The following is a 16,852-nucleotide window of genomic DNA, read 5'->3' on the forward strand; positions in this document are numbered from 1 at the left end:
TTCAGGTCTCCAGTTTATTTATTTTTTATTACATCAGTCACAATGTTCAAAATAATCTGCCATTCAATGCAAAAATTTCAAAATTAATTTTTAAATATATAAATGTAAGCTTTCAAATAATGCACAAATATACAAAGAATGACTACAGAAGACAGCTTTTATTTGTTAAAGACAGATACACGGCACATACTTATATATATACTACAGTGCATCAATGTTAGAAATCGATGAAACCCATCTAAAGTTAGCCCTAAAGTGACCAGAGGGGCCATGGAGGAGCAGATAAGACAAAACAAAGGCTAGTTTTCCCCCCAGATATAAAAGGAAGAGATTATTCCCAAAAAGTAAAGCACACATAAAAAGAGACAACTTATATTGATAGTAATAAATACATTTATACAAGCTGGGGTACTGTGACCAAAAAGCTCTGTAAGTAAAAGGATTAAAAGATGCCAAAAATGAAAATAGAAACAAATTTTATTCAATTTTCTATCTGATGGATGGAACAAAAGTTAGTTTTTACAGTGAAGGGTAGACAGGGACATTCAATTATCCCCATATGATTTGAACACGCAAGTACAAAGAAGTGATCTAAAAAGTTCAATATCTTGCGAAATAAATAAAAAAATTTTGTAAAAAATATTTTACACAATGTTTTAAACTTTACTTAAAAAAGCCAGCACTAAAAAATTTACACAACAGAAGATATTACACAAGAGAATCATGGAATGATAGCAATTGCAGAGAATAAAAAAGGTCATTTTTATTATACAAATTTGCTAAATTGATCGTATTTCGCATGATATGAAGAAAAAACATGGAATGGAGGGAGATTAAACTTATCAAGCCTCTAATCAACAGCCATCAGTCCATTTACTGAAAACAATTCTCTTTTTATTAAAACTAAGATTTCAGCCTAACGATGATTTGATGCATGCAGTATTCTACATTTATGCACATTTCGGGGATATATCCAAATAGTCTAGTACAAAAGAAAATTAAAGATTAAGCTACAGAGATTCATTTACAAACTACACTTATTTCAATACAGTATCATTCAAATTCAAATGCGTAGTTGGTTTTAACCAGATTGATGCCAGTTTGGAGCTGCAATTAGATAATCCAGCATGCATTTTTATAATTTTAATAAGATGCGATTTAATTATATAAAGAGAAGTGATTATAATTTTTTTTTTCTTTCCCAAAAGACAAAAATAACCCGATTTTAAAAAGGGAATTTGCTCCAAACTGCAGAATAGGTAATATAAAAATGGATAATAGCTAGGCTCCTAATAAGATAAAAATGAAACAGGGTATTCACAAGATGAGCAAAGGAAAACTCTACAGGGCAACCAATGCGAATACAGTCTTTCTCACAAGTTTCTCTTCGAGAATTATTGGAGACATTTAAAATATCACGTGCTTTTAAGAGACATCCTGGTCTTCAGCTTCTGGGGCAGTTTCTTTCTGCTCACCACCTTCACCTGAAGATAATCCAAACATGAGTAATTCATAAGCAAAAACATTTTACAACACAGAAATAAGTCAATATATATTAAAATTATTTGCCAAGTATGTCTTATTACTTCAACTATTTGAATAATTTAAAAACATTTCATATATACATGTCACCTAACATGCAATCTTTATAACTAGCAATTGTTCTAAACCAGCAAGGATAATTCACTAAAGAGAAATTTATAAACAATCTTGATAATTATTATATAATATATAGTATTGAAGAAATGTTATTTATAATAAGTTCATATTTCAGCACAATAAACTGCTTATATCCAATAATGTATAACCCAAAATGGTTTTCCCACCTTATGTTTAGTTTAAAAAAAAAAAACAGCAATTCATTCTTGTTACATAAAAAAAAAGTCAAGTGCAAAAGCATCTTTTTTTTTTTCCTATTTCAAAAAGACTTCCCATATTCAAAATTTAAGTTCACGATTTAAGAGAGAAGTCGGATCAAAAATGAACCACCACCTGTTTTTATATGCAGAAGAATGATATTAATATGATAAAAATGGTTCAAGTAATATACAAGTTGAAAACCATATTTAAAGAAAGTAAGAAAATTTTTCATGTAAAGACTATGTTATTTATTAAATAACAGAAATACTAAAGAAAAAAAAAAAAAAAAACTACAAGAAGGTTAAAATTTAAAAATTCATTTATATATTTTTAAAATTAACTTCAGAATTAAAGCTCCTTATTTCAAAATACTTATTACATAAAGCATATAAGTAAGAAAATCAAAAGAGAAGGGACTCCCATAAATATATATTGAATTAATAAAAGACCACACAATACAAATGCTGCTAATGTTGGTTTCTCATAGCAAATTTTCCTTACAACCTAAAAACACTTTCAACTCTTAAGTATTTATAATTTACCTTTTTTCACAGAAATTTTTCTATATATATCATGCATAATTTTTTTTAAATTAAGTACAAAGACGAAAAACGTAAGTAAATGTAAAATGTTACTTGCCATCATGCTGCATGTCCGATGTCCATAAAGTGAGGTTATCCCTGAGCAGCTGCATGATAAGAGTAGAGTCCTTGTAACTCTCCTCACTCAGGGTATCCAACTCTGCAATGGCATCGTCAAAGGCAGCCTTGGCTAGACGACAAGCACGATCTGGGGCATTCAGAATCTCAAAGTAGAACACTGAGAAGTTCAGAGCAAGGCCCAACCTATAAAGGTCATAATTAAATAATCCATAAGCAAAATCTATGTATTCTAAACGTATGATCAAAGTAAAATCAATTGAATGAGACTAGTACTGCATAAGAGATAACAAATGTTTCAATATACAAGAATTATTGGTTATAATTATTCCAAATTCCCAAATTAATATTTTATTTTTATTAGTGAAGTCTTACACAATATTAGTAAATTATAAATTAAACCTACAATTCATTTAAACACAAAAATATTTTAAAATCAAATACTAAAAGAGAAGAAGGAAGATTCAGTATTCTTTAATTTAAAATGTTCAACTATATCTATTTAAGTTAAAGCTTTTTAAAATTGACAGCACCAGGTTTCAAATTAGAAGAACAGTAGAATAGCATGGTTACATATAAAAATTCATTACATTGAAGTATAAGTAAATAAAGTTACATAAAAATATTACATTAATATAAAAATGGTTACATCAAAAATTCATCCTGAATTTTAGATTTTACACAAGGAACTCTGATTCGAGAAAGTAATAAAATTTAGATTTCATTTAATAAATAACGTTTGTTTCCTTTTCATATTTTATTAAGTTTTTATACTTGCAATCTCTCAGAGTATTACCTGATTGGATGTGTAGGAGGCAATTCTGTCATGGCAATGTCACTGGCGGCTTTGTAAGCAACTAAACTATTTTCAGCAGCTTCCTTCCTGTCATTACCTGTGGCGAATTCAGCCAAATATCTGTGATAATCGCCTTTCCTAAAAAACATAGAAGACATTTTAAAGCATACTATTCAGGCTTTCTGTAAAAACTGTTGTATTCAAAAGTTTTGACAGCAATTGCCACGATTTCTTACAAATTAAACTATTTCAATGTAAATCTATTATATAAGCTTAAAATAGCTACATAGTAGTGAAGAAAAAGATTCAATATACATTACTTAATGAAATTTTTAGAAGCTTAATTTTTTTTTTTTACAAGATATAAAATTTTTAAGCTATCAAAAACTATGAAATTTTTACAAGCTCTAAATCATTTTATAAAGCATGGATAATATAACTCAATTTGATTTTTTTTAACTCATTTATACCTGAACCTTTAGGATATTTAAAATGTTCAAGGTATTATTCGGTATAAAAATTTGAAATATTAAACTTGTAAACCCCTTCCTTTTCATAAAATTTCGTTCTTTAAATACTACCCCTGGAATGCATAGCATTTAAAAAGATTTTTTTATAAAAAGGAACCTTTACTTACATTTTATAATAAAATACTTTAGATTCTCCAGTTGAAGCAGTGGGTATGAGGTGTTTATCAAGAACATCAAGAATATCTTGGCAGATTTCTTTTAATTCAGTTTCAACCTGAAAATTTGTTTTATTCATAAAACTCATTAACAAGAATTTACTATGCAATTGTAACTCTGTAGAATATTTTATAATTGTTTAAATTTTTAATTTCTTTCACTAAAAAATAAAGTGCATTTATCATAAAATTTAACAATTATAATGTATAAAATAAGTCTAATTTACAATTATTTTTCTGCATACTTTTGAAACTTAGTACCACAAACAAGATCTTAAGTTTTAATAGCAATTTGTATCTAGTTGCAAGGTTAGCATAAGAACAGAGCGAGGAGTTAAGTTGATTTGTAAATTGAATCAAATTTCATACCAGATAATTTAATGCATCGAATTGTCATCAATTTTAGAAAGTTATAATCTATTTAAAAGATTTAGCAATCCAGAATTAAATAGAACACAATATATTTTGATCGTCACTTAAGAGAAAATATTACAATGATGTATTTATAATCAAAATTAAACAAAATGCAATTTTGTAAAAACTTCCAAGATTTTTTTAAACAATTATTTGCATTCAAAGTACACACTTTCATCACATAAAAATGACCTATTGACGCACAAAAGGCACTTTATTTATAGTCTAGGGTAAATATTCACAATGCAAATAATATTTTTAAAGATTGGAGGTATATCTTAACTGTTATTGAAAGTTTAAACCGAATTTATAGAAATTCTTACATTTAAAATAATGGGAATATAATAATTAATTGAACAAATTGCATTATTTTCAAAGAATAAAAGCTTGAAATTGTTTTATTATAATATTTAAGTAAAATATTCATTAATATTCTAATTTAAAAATTCTGAGAATATTTTAGGCTATTAAGTTCAGATAATTATTAAGTTTAGAAGACTAGTTAGGAAAGTATTGTAAATAAGGATTTAATAACTATATTTAGATTGTATTGTTTTTGTAAGTGTACAATAGATTTAAATTTGAATAGAAAATGAATTTCTATTTAATGTTTTTATACTTCTATATAGATCATGAGGATAAAATTGAATAAAATCAAAACTTAAAACACCAACATGGAGATTTTTTTTAACTCTCTCTCTCTCTCTATCTATCTATATCTATATATATATATATATATAAAATCATTTGTTTAAAATTTTACAAAGGGAAATAAAATCTACTCATTTATCACAAACATTCATTTTGTTTTATCCACATTCGAATAACTAGAAAAAATTCTATTGTTCCAATAAGATAATCTATATATATAATAAAAAAACTGAATTATCTGTAGAAAATCAAATTTTTAACTATAGGTTTACTTTTATTCTCCACCCTCACAAGTTGATATCTAAAAATAACAGATTCTAATTGCTAGTTTTATTTTTATACTATTCAGTTTTAAAATTTTAGGAATGACTTACTTGAAGTCGATACTGTTTGATCATTTCAAGTTTGCCCTCAGCACCTTTATTTTCTTCCTTTTGTTCGATGCTGCTAATAATCCTCCATGATGCTCTCCTAGCCCCTATCACATTCTTGTAAGCTACAGAAAGCAAATTCCTCTCTTCAACTGTCAACTCAAGGTCTAAAGAAGCCACCTTTTTCATAGCCTCAACCATTTCTATTAAAGCAAAAACAAAAATTAGGTAAATATTTAAAAAAATAAAATTTTAAATACAGAACAAGACAATTAAAATTTTAGTTTTACTATTTTAAATTCCCACCAAACATAAGATTCATTGACAAAAAATTATACAACTCTTAATTACATAAGAAATTACAAGGAATATTTTGGAAGAAAATTTAATATTTAAATCATCGTTTTTTTTAAAGCAAAACTAGTAGCATTTTAATACATAATTTATAACTAGTTCTTTATCAGCTTCTATTAATTGGAACATTTTTATAATACCTTTTTTAATCTTTAGAAGTTTGGATTTCCACCCGATTTGTTTTCTTAAGATTGCAAATTAACTTAATTCGTTCTTAAAAAGGTTTTTACTTAGGTAAGGTTTTTTAATATGCAAGTTTTAAAAATAATTTTATATGACTGAATTTCTTTATTTTAACTATGCAGTTTATTTTTCACCTGAATGAAATATTTATCAAGACCTAAGAATTTTACTTAAATCAAAATCTTGATTATATTTCTTAAATTTATTTAAGTTCAGATTAAGAAATTGACAGGAATTTATGAAACAAGTAAAAATCCCAAAATTTGTATACAAGAAATAACTTTGAAGATATTTATTAACATTTTCGTCAAATGTAAAAAGGATTACATGATATATTCAGACAATAATTAAAAATTTTAGTCAAACAGTAACAAAATATAAAACTAGACATAACCTTTAAAATTGACAAAAATATTTAAATACCTTTTATAACAAATTAATTTTACAGGAAAATTATATTGGATATAGACAATTGAAATTACAGAAACAATTTAACGGATTTCTTTCTTAATATAACTTATTAATAGCAGGAAGAAAATATTTTAATTCAAAATTTATTTATTCACCTTTTAAAACTAATTAAAAAAACTTTCTATTCATGAAGACTATACAAATGAGTTTTTAATTATTAAGACATAGTTTACATTCACAAGATATGTAATAATCCATTTTTCAGACAATTTAAAATACTGCTTGTATTCAATTTTTACAGATATTGAAAAATATTCGTTTCTAAAGAAAACAAATTTTTAGAACTTAAGAAAAATTTACACGATCTTGACACTGAAATATTTTATCTAAATAAAACCATTATCTAATCTACACAAAAGAGGTCATTTTAGAAGCATGCAGCAGTTTAAACGACAAGAGATTAATTCCTATTTTGACATTCGAGATATCTAATCAGAACGAAATGAATTATAAATAGGCAATATGAATGTGAAACCTCAAATTTTGTGCTTTCATTTGAAATGTAATTATATCTAAAAATCCAATTATAAAAATGTTTTATAGTTACAAGAAAAAATAATTGCATCTAAGCAAAAATAAAGAAATGGTTAATAAATTTATTGTAATAATTCCCTCCTAAATTACCTCTTCTTATCACTAATATGATTAAGTAAATGATTTCTTCCTATTATAGATGTGTAATTGTATTCAACTTCACTAAATTTATCTATACATATTAAAAATAATTACGATTACAAAACTGTTGTTAAGGCAAGATTTAAAAAAAAAAAAAAGGATAAAATGTTTAATAGTTTGTTCAAATTTTCCCAGTTAGAGCATAATACCAATCTAAATCGCCAAATTTTTAGATCTAAACTCAAATGAGAAAAATACAAGCTTAAAAACTTATTCAAGTGATATCCAAAATGTTGAACATCAGATCTGATCACATTATGGCAAGAACATGTCTTATGCCCCCCCCCCAAAAAAACAGTAATGTAAAAAGATCATTGACTACTAAATTGTTTTCAGCTTAGAGGGGCAAAAGCATTTTAAAATAGATAGGAGCTTTGATATATATTAATAACTTCAACTTAAAAGTAAAAGATTAATATACAGCAAGGGACACTATGATTATACTCTGCAGTTGTTTTATATCCAATAATTATAAAAAGAATGAAATTTAAATTAGAATGGATTTCGCACAACGCTGAGTTAATTTTACTTAGGCTTAAGTTTCAGAATTCAATCATACAAGCAAAATATTAAATAATTAAATATACAAGTTTCCTGCTTTACAGATTATAGAACTTAAATATATGCAGAACTTATCAAAATAAAATCTCTTCCTGCATTTCAATTTAAAAAAACAGGAAACATTCTTAAACAGATAACTTACATTCTCTGATAACCTTGTGGCCAAATTAAATAATGAGCTACCTATTCTCTGAACAAGGAAGAGACATGAAAGCAATTTCATTAGATGTATTACCCGATTTTCAGAAGAAAAATCACAATAAGGAAGAAATAAGAATGCAAATTTATAGGATTATCACAGAATTTTAATAAATATTCATAACTAACTCATCTTTCTAAAATTAAAAGTCGTATAAAAACTAAAACGAAGTATTAATCTAATAACTATAACAAAAAACTTGAAATTAAATACAATCAAAGCTGAAATTTAGATAAAGCAGTATTAAAATTGGAAGAATCAGAAGCATATTGCCTGAATGCAAGCTTTGTATTAAAAAAAAGTAAATGACTTTCTATAGTAGAAAGAAATTTTTTAAAGCCAAAGCACAATTCAATAAGTCTTGCTTTCAAAAATTAAAAAAAAAAAACTAAATTTCTAGTTATAGTTTGAAATGCATTTAGTTTATTCAGGAAAAATAAAAAATAAACAAAAAAATTTTATAGTTTGAGATACTTCTTTAAAGCTTAAGACCAAATTTTTGCAAACTAGTTACGTTTATAATAATTTTTTTCTTTTTGTAGTTTATAGCTTAAAGTTTCTAAAATTTATTACATAATTCAGCTAAATTTAAAATTTAATTCGAATGTGCACATAAGAAAATTATGATTAAAAAAACAGGTATTTTAAGATAACAGGGCGATACCCTTTAAAATATTTCAATTGTCAAAAGCGAATTACACAATTACTTTTAAGAACATCTTTGACTAATTTACTAAACAGATTTTCGTATAATTATATTTCAGGTGAAAAAATATTTAAATGATAAGTCAGAACTCTGCGACTCAGGAATTTTCGGCATGACTCATGCAATGCGGTTCTATTCGCATGCCTAAAATAGTTTATCTAGTTTTAAAGTAACACTAGCGCAACCAATAAATCATTGAAATATCTTTTATTATTGATCAGAATTAAGCACGATTTACATTTAATAATGCTTTATAAATTTAACGTGGTTTCGCAACAGTCATCATGTGAATAATCAAATGTACGAAATAAAAGCTTTATTGAATTAATTAATAAGGGCAAAAGGGAATAGTGTAAATTGATGCTACTAAGGGAAACGAACAGCTTAAAAAAATGCAGATGGCTTGACAGAAAGGAAACTATATTTAAATTCTTCGAACGTAAAATAAAAAAATTTGCTATGAAAACGAGAATTGTGCTCACCATCGTATCTTTCGGCCTGCTCCGCCAATTTAGCTTTATAGACATTATCCTCTCTGTCGGCCATCACAGCAGCTAGAATGAAACTTTAAATTTACAAGATGGATTTGAAGATTGAACTCAGAATGGACGTTACTAACGAAATTTAAATGATAATCGCTATCCGTCAGAAATTCAGACTCCGCCCAGCCCACGCTACAAAATTCTAAAGGCCAGAGACTTATTCCCGCCGCAAAGATGGCCGCACCTCCAAAACTGGAACCGGCTTACTCCGGGAATGAAAATAGTGCGCATGTAATATTTCTATTGTAATATTGCGCAGATCGACAAAAATGTTATATAGTATGACGTCACTTTAATAGTCCCCCTTTATAAAATAAATAAATAAATATTGATAAATAATTTCCATAAATTCTTAACTATTGTGTCAAATATTCTATGGGGATTATAAAGCACGGAACCAAACTGACATTGTAGCAATTACAAATGTAACTCATGTCTTTGTTTTATCCAAAGACTATAAATCAGATATCCTTCATATTATACGTCGATGTATTGTTAAAGGAAGTTTAAAGTGATAAAAAAAGAATCCGGACATAAAATTTTCAAAGAATAGTTAGATAATTAAAAATATTTTCTTTGTGTATTTATTATATTTAATTTTTACCTTACAATAAAATAATTAGATTTTTTATCGATTAAAACCGCATATTTCATTTGAAAATTTTATTTTGATAAATTTTGAATTAATACGATTTATAGCTTTATCTAAATTGTCTTCATCCCTATTGATGCTTCAGCTATACAGTAAAAACCGATCATAAAAAAAGAAAAGATTTTGAAGTGAAGAAATACATTGTATAGAAAAAGAGTCTTAAGATAGTTATAAAAATAAGTTATATTTAATTATTTATTGAAACGTTCTTCTTATTGTAAAGAAAATTGAAGAGATAAATTTTCAAACTAAATTTCTGCTATGAACAAGAAAGAAAAAGCTGAAATCAGTTCCCGCGAAAAAAAGGCTAAGCGCCTCAAAACTCATCATGCCAGACCCAATATCTTATCCATTTTACCGGTAAGTCAGAAAAATTTATATATGTAAGTAATTAAAAAAAAGATTTATTATAATTTTATAGAATTTTAATTTGTAAACGTGACGATAAATAATGATAGCTTAAATAGTTAATGCATTGCTAGATATCAGTTGACAAAAATTAAACATTAAAATGACTTTTAATCACCCCTCCCTCTTGTTTTAAATCCAGTTTTAATATAGGTTGACGTATTTTATGCTAGCGACTTTCTTCATTTGGGGCATTTCATACACTTGCATTCCGATTCGGAAACGTTTTTAAACTGAAAGACGGCATTTTGCTAGATGCTATAATGATATTTTGCCAACGATAGAAAATATCGCAGGTTGCTTGACTTCCTTTTCAGTTTGTGTAATTTTTCAAAATTTTCGTAAGATTATGTTTGAATTATTAGAAATTTCCTAGGATATCCACCTTTCCATATTTATACAATTGAGTCATTCAAATTCATTTTATTGGCTCTGTTTAATTACTTATAAATGTTTCTACTTTTTATTGTAATTACTATGATTATTAATAAATTTATTCAATGTACGTCTCTTATATTTAAATATTAAAATTCATTTCTAAATGAAATTCTTAAAAACTGTTTATCTGATGAGAAAATTTTGATCAATTTCATAAAACTTGAAGGCTGAGAATTACTGTTTTAATTTTCCTAATAAAAAAAATATGAGTTTCATTTCCCTGTGGTAATAGCAGATTGATTTGTATCCAGAATATTTTGATAAAGTCCTACTTTAGTGTCCCTCTTCATTGTTAAGGATGTCGACAGTGCCATGTTGCCAAACAAATACTGTGAAACAATTACAATTACCCAACATTTTTATTAAAATTTGGAAACTGATTGATCATGATTGTTTTACCTAAGAACACTTCTTTTTTAACCTTTATGAGTCGCAATTGCTGAATCTCTTTTGAATTCTAAAATAATGAACTTTTGCAAATCAGCTGCACTTTTGTATTTTATACAATAAAATTCAAACACACAATGTCTTCGGCATCTAAAGATGGCAATGAGTAGAATTTTTTAACTAAAAAAGACAACAATAACAACAACAACAACAAAAAAAAAACATATGGCTTCACTAACAGCAGACGCAGGAACCTAATAACTTTACTAGTACATTGAACATAAGGATTTTTTTTTTTTTTTTTTTTGAATAACTCTTAAAGAAATGGAATAACGCAGGCACCCGGTGTATTTGGCATCTGAAGAAGGTGATGATCACAATTTTTTACCCTAAAAATGCATCTTTTAGCTTTATTTGCAGCAGGAGTGAAAACCAAATAGTTTCGCTTGCTCATTAAACTGAAGGATTCTGAGAATAATTAGAACAGCATAAGGAAGACACCCATTCCTAATAGCTTCGCTACTAGAGATTGATGCTTTTCTTAAGAAGAAATTAGAAAGCATAAATGCGCTTACATGGTTCAACTAATTCTTCATTTGAGTAGGGAATGATTTCTTTAAAAAAATAAACAATTCTCTGATACAATATCCCTCATGATATTTTTGATTATCCTAATTCTTAGACATTGAATTATTGAATATTCACCAACTTATCAATTAAGCATGGGAAATCCACAAACAGAATAGTAAATTGTCAAGAAATCCATTAGAATGGTAAGATAATATTTAAATGAAATACTTTGAAATAAAAGATGAAAGATTCAAAAAGCTTGAGCAGATGTTTCTAGTTTTTTTTCAGTTTTCTGTTCTGACAAAATTCGTAAACAGATGATTTTAATTAAAATAACATAATTTGGTGAGAATAACAAAAGGATAAATATTCATATTCACTTTAAAAATAACACTTAGTAAAAATACTTTCAATTATAAAATGTAATTTTATAAAATTCTTTAATGGTTGTTTATTTGTCAATTAATTTTAATTTTCATTTCTTACTAAATTGCTGTAGTGGATGTACAATTCAACAAGCAAAAAGAAAGGAAAAAAAAATTTTTTTAAACAAATTAGTATTAGGGTTACTTGGAAAATTATTCTAACTTTTTGGGATTACCATATTGGCAGCAAACTCGGGGGGGATACATTAAACTAGGATTCAGGATAACTTTATTTTAGAGAAACATATCCTGAAATATTTGTTTCAAATTTACATGAAATTTTAAAGATAAATATTTATTTTTCACAAAAAAAATTTTTTAAATAAAAGCCTAAAATTTGTTGATTTAGATATTTTTTTAAAAAAGAGCTGCAAAAAGTTAACATATAATTTTATTTTAATATTAAAAAAAATTCGTACATTTGAAGCATTAAAATATTTGATTAAATTCGAAAAAGTAACAAAATTCTAATGGTGAAAGTGTAGTTTAGTATGCCCCTTGCTGTGCCAAGTTGCCAATAAAGATGGTGGACAAAATAAACAAACACTTACGCAAAACAGATACGGTTGCCAGATTACAGAAATACATTACCAAAACAGATACGGTTACTTTTTGCATTAAAATTATGATTTTTACTGATAAGTATTGTTTTTATCTGAGATTATTTTTTTTTTTAAATCATTGGAATCACTATTGCTACTTATCTTAATGATTTTGAACCAACGAAAAGCTTTTTTGAAAAAAGCTTTTCAAACCAACTGTGCCAGTCTATTGTGTAGAGAGTAAAATCTAGAGAATGTGATGCCTTCGGCATCTAAAGAAGGTACCGGGTAGAATTTGTTAGCTTAAAAATACATCCTATGGTTTCGCTAGCAACGGGAGCGAAATCCTCGTAGCTTCACTAGGTCATTCAACATAAGGATTGTGTGGATAACAGGAACAGTAATAATCAAAAGATTCTGCATACAAAATTTGAAACAAGCATTGTTTTCTCAACTTCATCAACTCGTAAAAAATATATATATTGCACACGCCCTTTATTCATTCTTCAGGTTCAAAATATTTCCTACCATTCCATTCACCACACATCCGTTCTTGAACAATTAGCAATATAACAACTTATCAAGGAAACCGTCAGATCAGAAAAAAAATTGCGAAAAGTGAAAAGAATTCCATTGTTTATGATTTCTTAAGTTAATAATTCAGATGATTTCTAAAACGCATACCAACAGCTCAGTATTGCTAGAGAATAAATATTTTTTGTTCGTATTCACATTAAAAATAAAAGTTATAGTGTTTTATTAGCAATAAAAAACTTTTAATTATTATACAAAATTAAAATCTTTAATTGATATTTTTTTATTATTTGTAATTTAACATTTTTCATAAAATAGTTGTACTTCATGTACGACTCAACCACTGTAAAAAGTAGTAAACAAAACAGCATCAGGGTTTCTATAGGATCATTTTGTTGGGTTACCATATTGGCAACAAACTCAGGGGCGTACTAAACTACACTTCAACCATTCTAATATTTAGCATTTAGCTTTTTTGATGTTTGGTGGTCACTTAGCCACTTTTATGTTATTTTGATTCAGTACTTGTAGATTAATGACATGTCAAAGATTAATTGTCAATGGTATCATTTTTATTGCAATCAGTGACTAATTGTCAATTTTTATTGCAACCAGTGACTAACTGCCTATGATGTCATTTTCATCTGTTTACTTTTTGCTATTGACCTGCGATTGAATAAGAAATTTACCAGTAATACATAAGCTAATACATAAGTTCACATAGATTCAAGTAAAAAAAAAAAAAAAAAATGAAATGATTAAGTTTTGATGACTTATGAGTAATCTCTGAAATATAATTTTATCTGTAATTTCAAGACTAATATGCAGGGAAATATTTCAAGACTAATATGCAGTTAAATGTATATAATAAAAATGAAAAAAATTGAAATTTCTTTATAAAAGACATTGTAGCTTGTGAGAACTTATTTGTATGTATAGATTTACACTTTTATTGAAGATTTCTCTTTTGAGATTTTATATGCATTTTGCAATCAATAACGAAAAAAAAGTAATAGCAATATATTTTCATATAAAGCCATTTCTTCTCTTGGTTTTTTAATAATGGCCATTTCACTTCATTAATATCTTATTAATATTATATATATTACTTGGTTAACATATTTATATTTTTTCTTCAGGTTAATGTAGACTGTTTTCGCTTAGAAGAACAAGAACCAGCAGATTATTGTTATGAAAATTTTGTTGAAACTTGTCAAAAAATGCGTGACTATTTTCATAATATATGCATTTCAAGAAGAGGGAAAGAAAATGAAGTAAGCATTAATTTGATTGAATTTCTAAGAATTTTGTAAATTATCATAATCCTTATTGTTCTGAGAATCAATTGATTTATTGTTTTGCCCATACTTCTGTTCTGGTAGTTTGTAAAACTCAACTGAGGTGAATTTTCTGTGAAGAATACAAAATTAAATTTATTTATATATTGAATATAATGATTTTGGTCTCAAAATGTCATAGATTATCTCTTGTTCATAGATGCAAGGTTCAAGAATTATAATTTAAATATAAAAATTCAGTTAATTTGAGTTTAATCTTGTTAGCTTAATACATTAGATATCAGTTGACTGAGGCTGAAAAAAATATTTTGCTATATTCCTTCTGATTTGTAGATTATAAGGATCGGCAAAACAAATATTTAAAATGTTGTTTCTATTTATACCTCGTAAAAGTTAGAGAAATGTAAATCAAATTTTTGGTCCAATCAGAAATCATTATTCATACTGAATGGATAATGTGAGATTTGCCTTTATCTTAAATTTTTCAATAATGTTATAAATTTCTGAATTAATATATTGTCTCCAATCAATGATGACTCCTGTGTTATAATCATGGAACAGTGTAATTTTTATTTTTAAACTGTGCAGTATTAAATATTTTCATTAATTTAAATTTTTAATTAATCTTGAATAGTACAATTTTTAGTCAATAAGAATTATGTTATTCAAGGTTAAGTTTGTTGAATTTTTGACTTAAAGTAAATAAATTTTTAAATAAAAATAGAAAATTATATTTACAGTTATTTCAACATTTTTTACCTCCATTTATAAATATTTATACAAGTGTGATTTTGTCATTCTCGCAATATGTGAACAAAGAAAAGATTTGAATTTTAGGTTTAAATTGAATATATATTTAAGGACATTATTTTTGATTTATTGATACAAATTTTTTAAATATAATTGAAATAAATTTGTTACTTATTAATGTTTATTAAAAAGTGCTTCAAAATAAAATATTCCAATTTTGTTTTCAGCCAAAAAAATAAATAAATAAATTTAAAAAAAATTTGGATGGGGGTATTTAAATTTAATTTGTAATATTAAATAAAATAATAAATATAAACTTTAAAAATAATTTGTATATTTAAAGCCATTGCAAAAACATATATCTTGGAAAATATATTAAAAAGCTGAGTTTAGTCTGAGATGGCCAGAGAATTGCCAAGATAAGATGGGGGGGGGGGGAGAATCTTGTAATTATTTTTGTTTTCCTTGTTATTACATGTTCTTTTCTTTTTTTAACAAGGGAGGAAGAGGGAAAGAATTTTTAAAAATTATTTGGATTTCAAAAATATTATTCAAATTTAATTATAAAAGGCTATTTTTTAGATTGTCACTGATTAAGTCTTTGTTTTCTTATTTATTTTAAAATTTGGGAATTTAAAAATATTTTCCCGTAGAAAAATGATTGTAAATAACCAGGTCCTCTCAAACTAGTATTACCAAAAGACAGTGATACCAATGTGAGAGAACCTGCTGGGTCGAAAGGAAATATCGTCATAATGGTCATAATGGGAGAAGAAATTTGAATGAGGGGAAAGAAAAAAAAAGATGTATCTTGGATTTTTTCCCCTTTTTCATAAAAGTGTTTCAGGAGCTAAATTTTTAATTGCATTTAAAAATAAATTTCCTCTGACCTGACTTTGATTACCTGACATTTCCTCTCAATTTCTTCATTTGCATAAATTATTTATATTCTATTAATGAAAAAAATGTGATAAAAGATTCATGAAAGAATTAAATTCATAATTTATATTTTTTTAAGCATATATTGTTATAATTATCAACATTGCCTCCCTGTTAAGTTTCTTCCCAAATATGATGTCAACTTTCAAACTCCAGTTCTTTCTTCAGATGTCATTTAATAAAATAAGAAGTTTATTTATTATCAATCATTTTAAGAAATAAAAATATACCATATTTTAATATAATTCTAGAATTTATCGAAGAAGATGATGACAGTATAAAAATACATAGTATTTGTTGCATTATTATAAAACTAATAAATGTAATATTTTGTGTTTATGAAGTAAATTATTTTATAAATTTAGCACCTTATGCTATGGTCATTGTAAATAATGGGAAGGGAAAATGTTTGTTATTGCATTTATTTCAATTTTTTTTTCAATCTAAATATTGAATAAAAACAAAATAAATCAATAAAATAAAAAATCGTATCTGTAATCAGTAGTAATTTTGCTTAGCTATTACTATTAGAGTTATTGTAAAAAAATTCTATGTAGTTATATACAGAACTTTCTTTTTCATTCTTTTAGCATACAGATACATAATCTTTTTTTTTTTTTTTCTAATAATTCATAAAATACGTGAATACTTTTTATATAATATTGGCTGGATTATAGAAGGAAATGCCTAAAAATGTTTTATTTTGTGTATATCAATTTTGTAACAATCTTTAATGAAATATATACTTAGCATAAAACATCTTCATTTTCTTTCTAAACATA

At 26.1% G+C, this 16,852-nt stretch overlaps 2 protein-coding genes across 2 annotated transcripts in view; one reads left to right on the plus strand and one right to left on the minus strand.

The window, feature by feature from the left end:
* Window positions 1-9,339, minus strand: LOC129968822 (14-3-3 protein epsilon-like). The gene is made up of 6 exons (XM_056083092.1): window positions 9,068-9,339; window positions 5,440-5,639; window positions 3,953-4,059; window positions 3,316-3,453; window positions 2,500-2,705; window positions 1-1,484 (listed from the first exon to the last, which is right to left on the minus strand). Exons 1-6 carry the CDS (start codon window positions 9,129-9,131, stop codon window positions 1,426-1,428), a joined length of 774 nt encoding a protein of 257 aa, XP_055939067.1. The 5' UTR covers window positions 9,132-9,339; the 3' UTR covers window positions 1-1,425.
* Window positions 9,340-9,893: 554 nt separating this feature from the next.
* The window catches only part of LOC129968881 (THO complex subunit 5 homolog B-like), a 33,561-nt gene continuing 26,602 nt past the window's right edge, over window positions 9,894-16,852 (plus strand). The window contains exons 1-2 of the mRNA XM_056083196.1: window positions 9,894-10,139; window positions 14,223-14,357. Coding sequence (XP_055939171.1) covers window positions 10,041-10,139; window positions 14,223-14,357 — 234 coding nt within the window. The 5' untranslated portion in view covers window positions 9,894-10,040. The remainder of the gene's footprint in view (window positions 10,140-14,222; window positions 14,358-16,852) is intronic.

This window comes from Argiope bruennichi, chromosome 5 (genome assembly GCF_947563725.1).
Source record: "Argiope bruennichi chromosome 5, qqArgBrue1.1, whole genome shotgun sequence".
NCBI classification, from domain to species: Eukaryota; Metazoa; Arthropoda; class Arachnida; order Araneae; family Araneidae; genus Argiope; species Argiope bruennichi.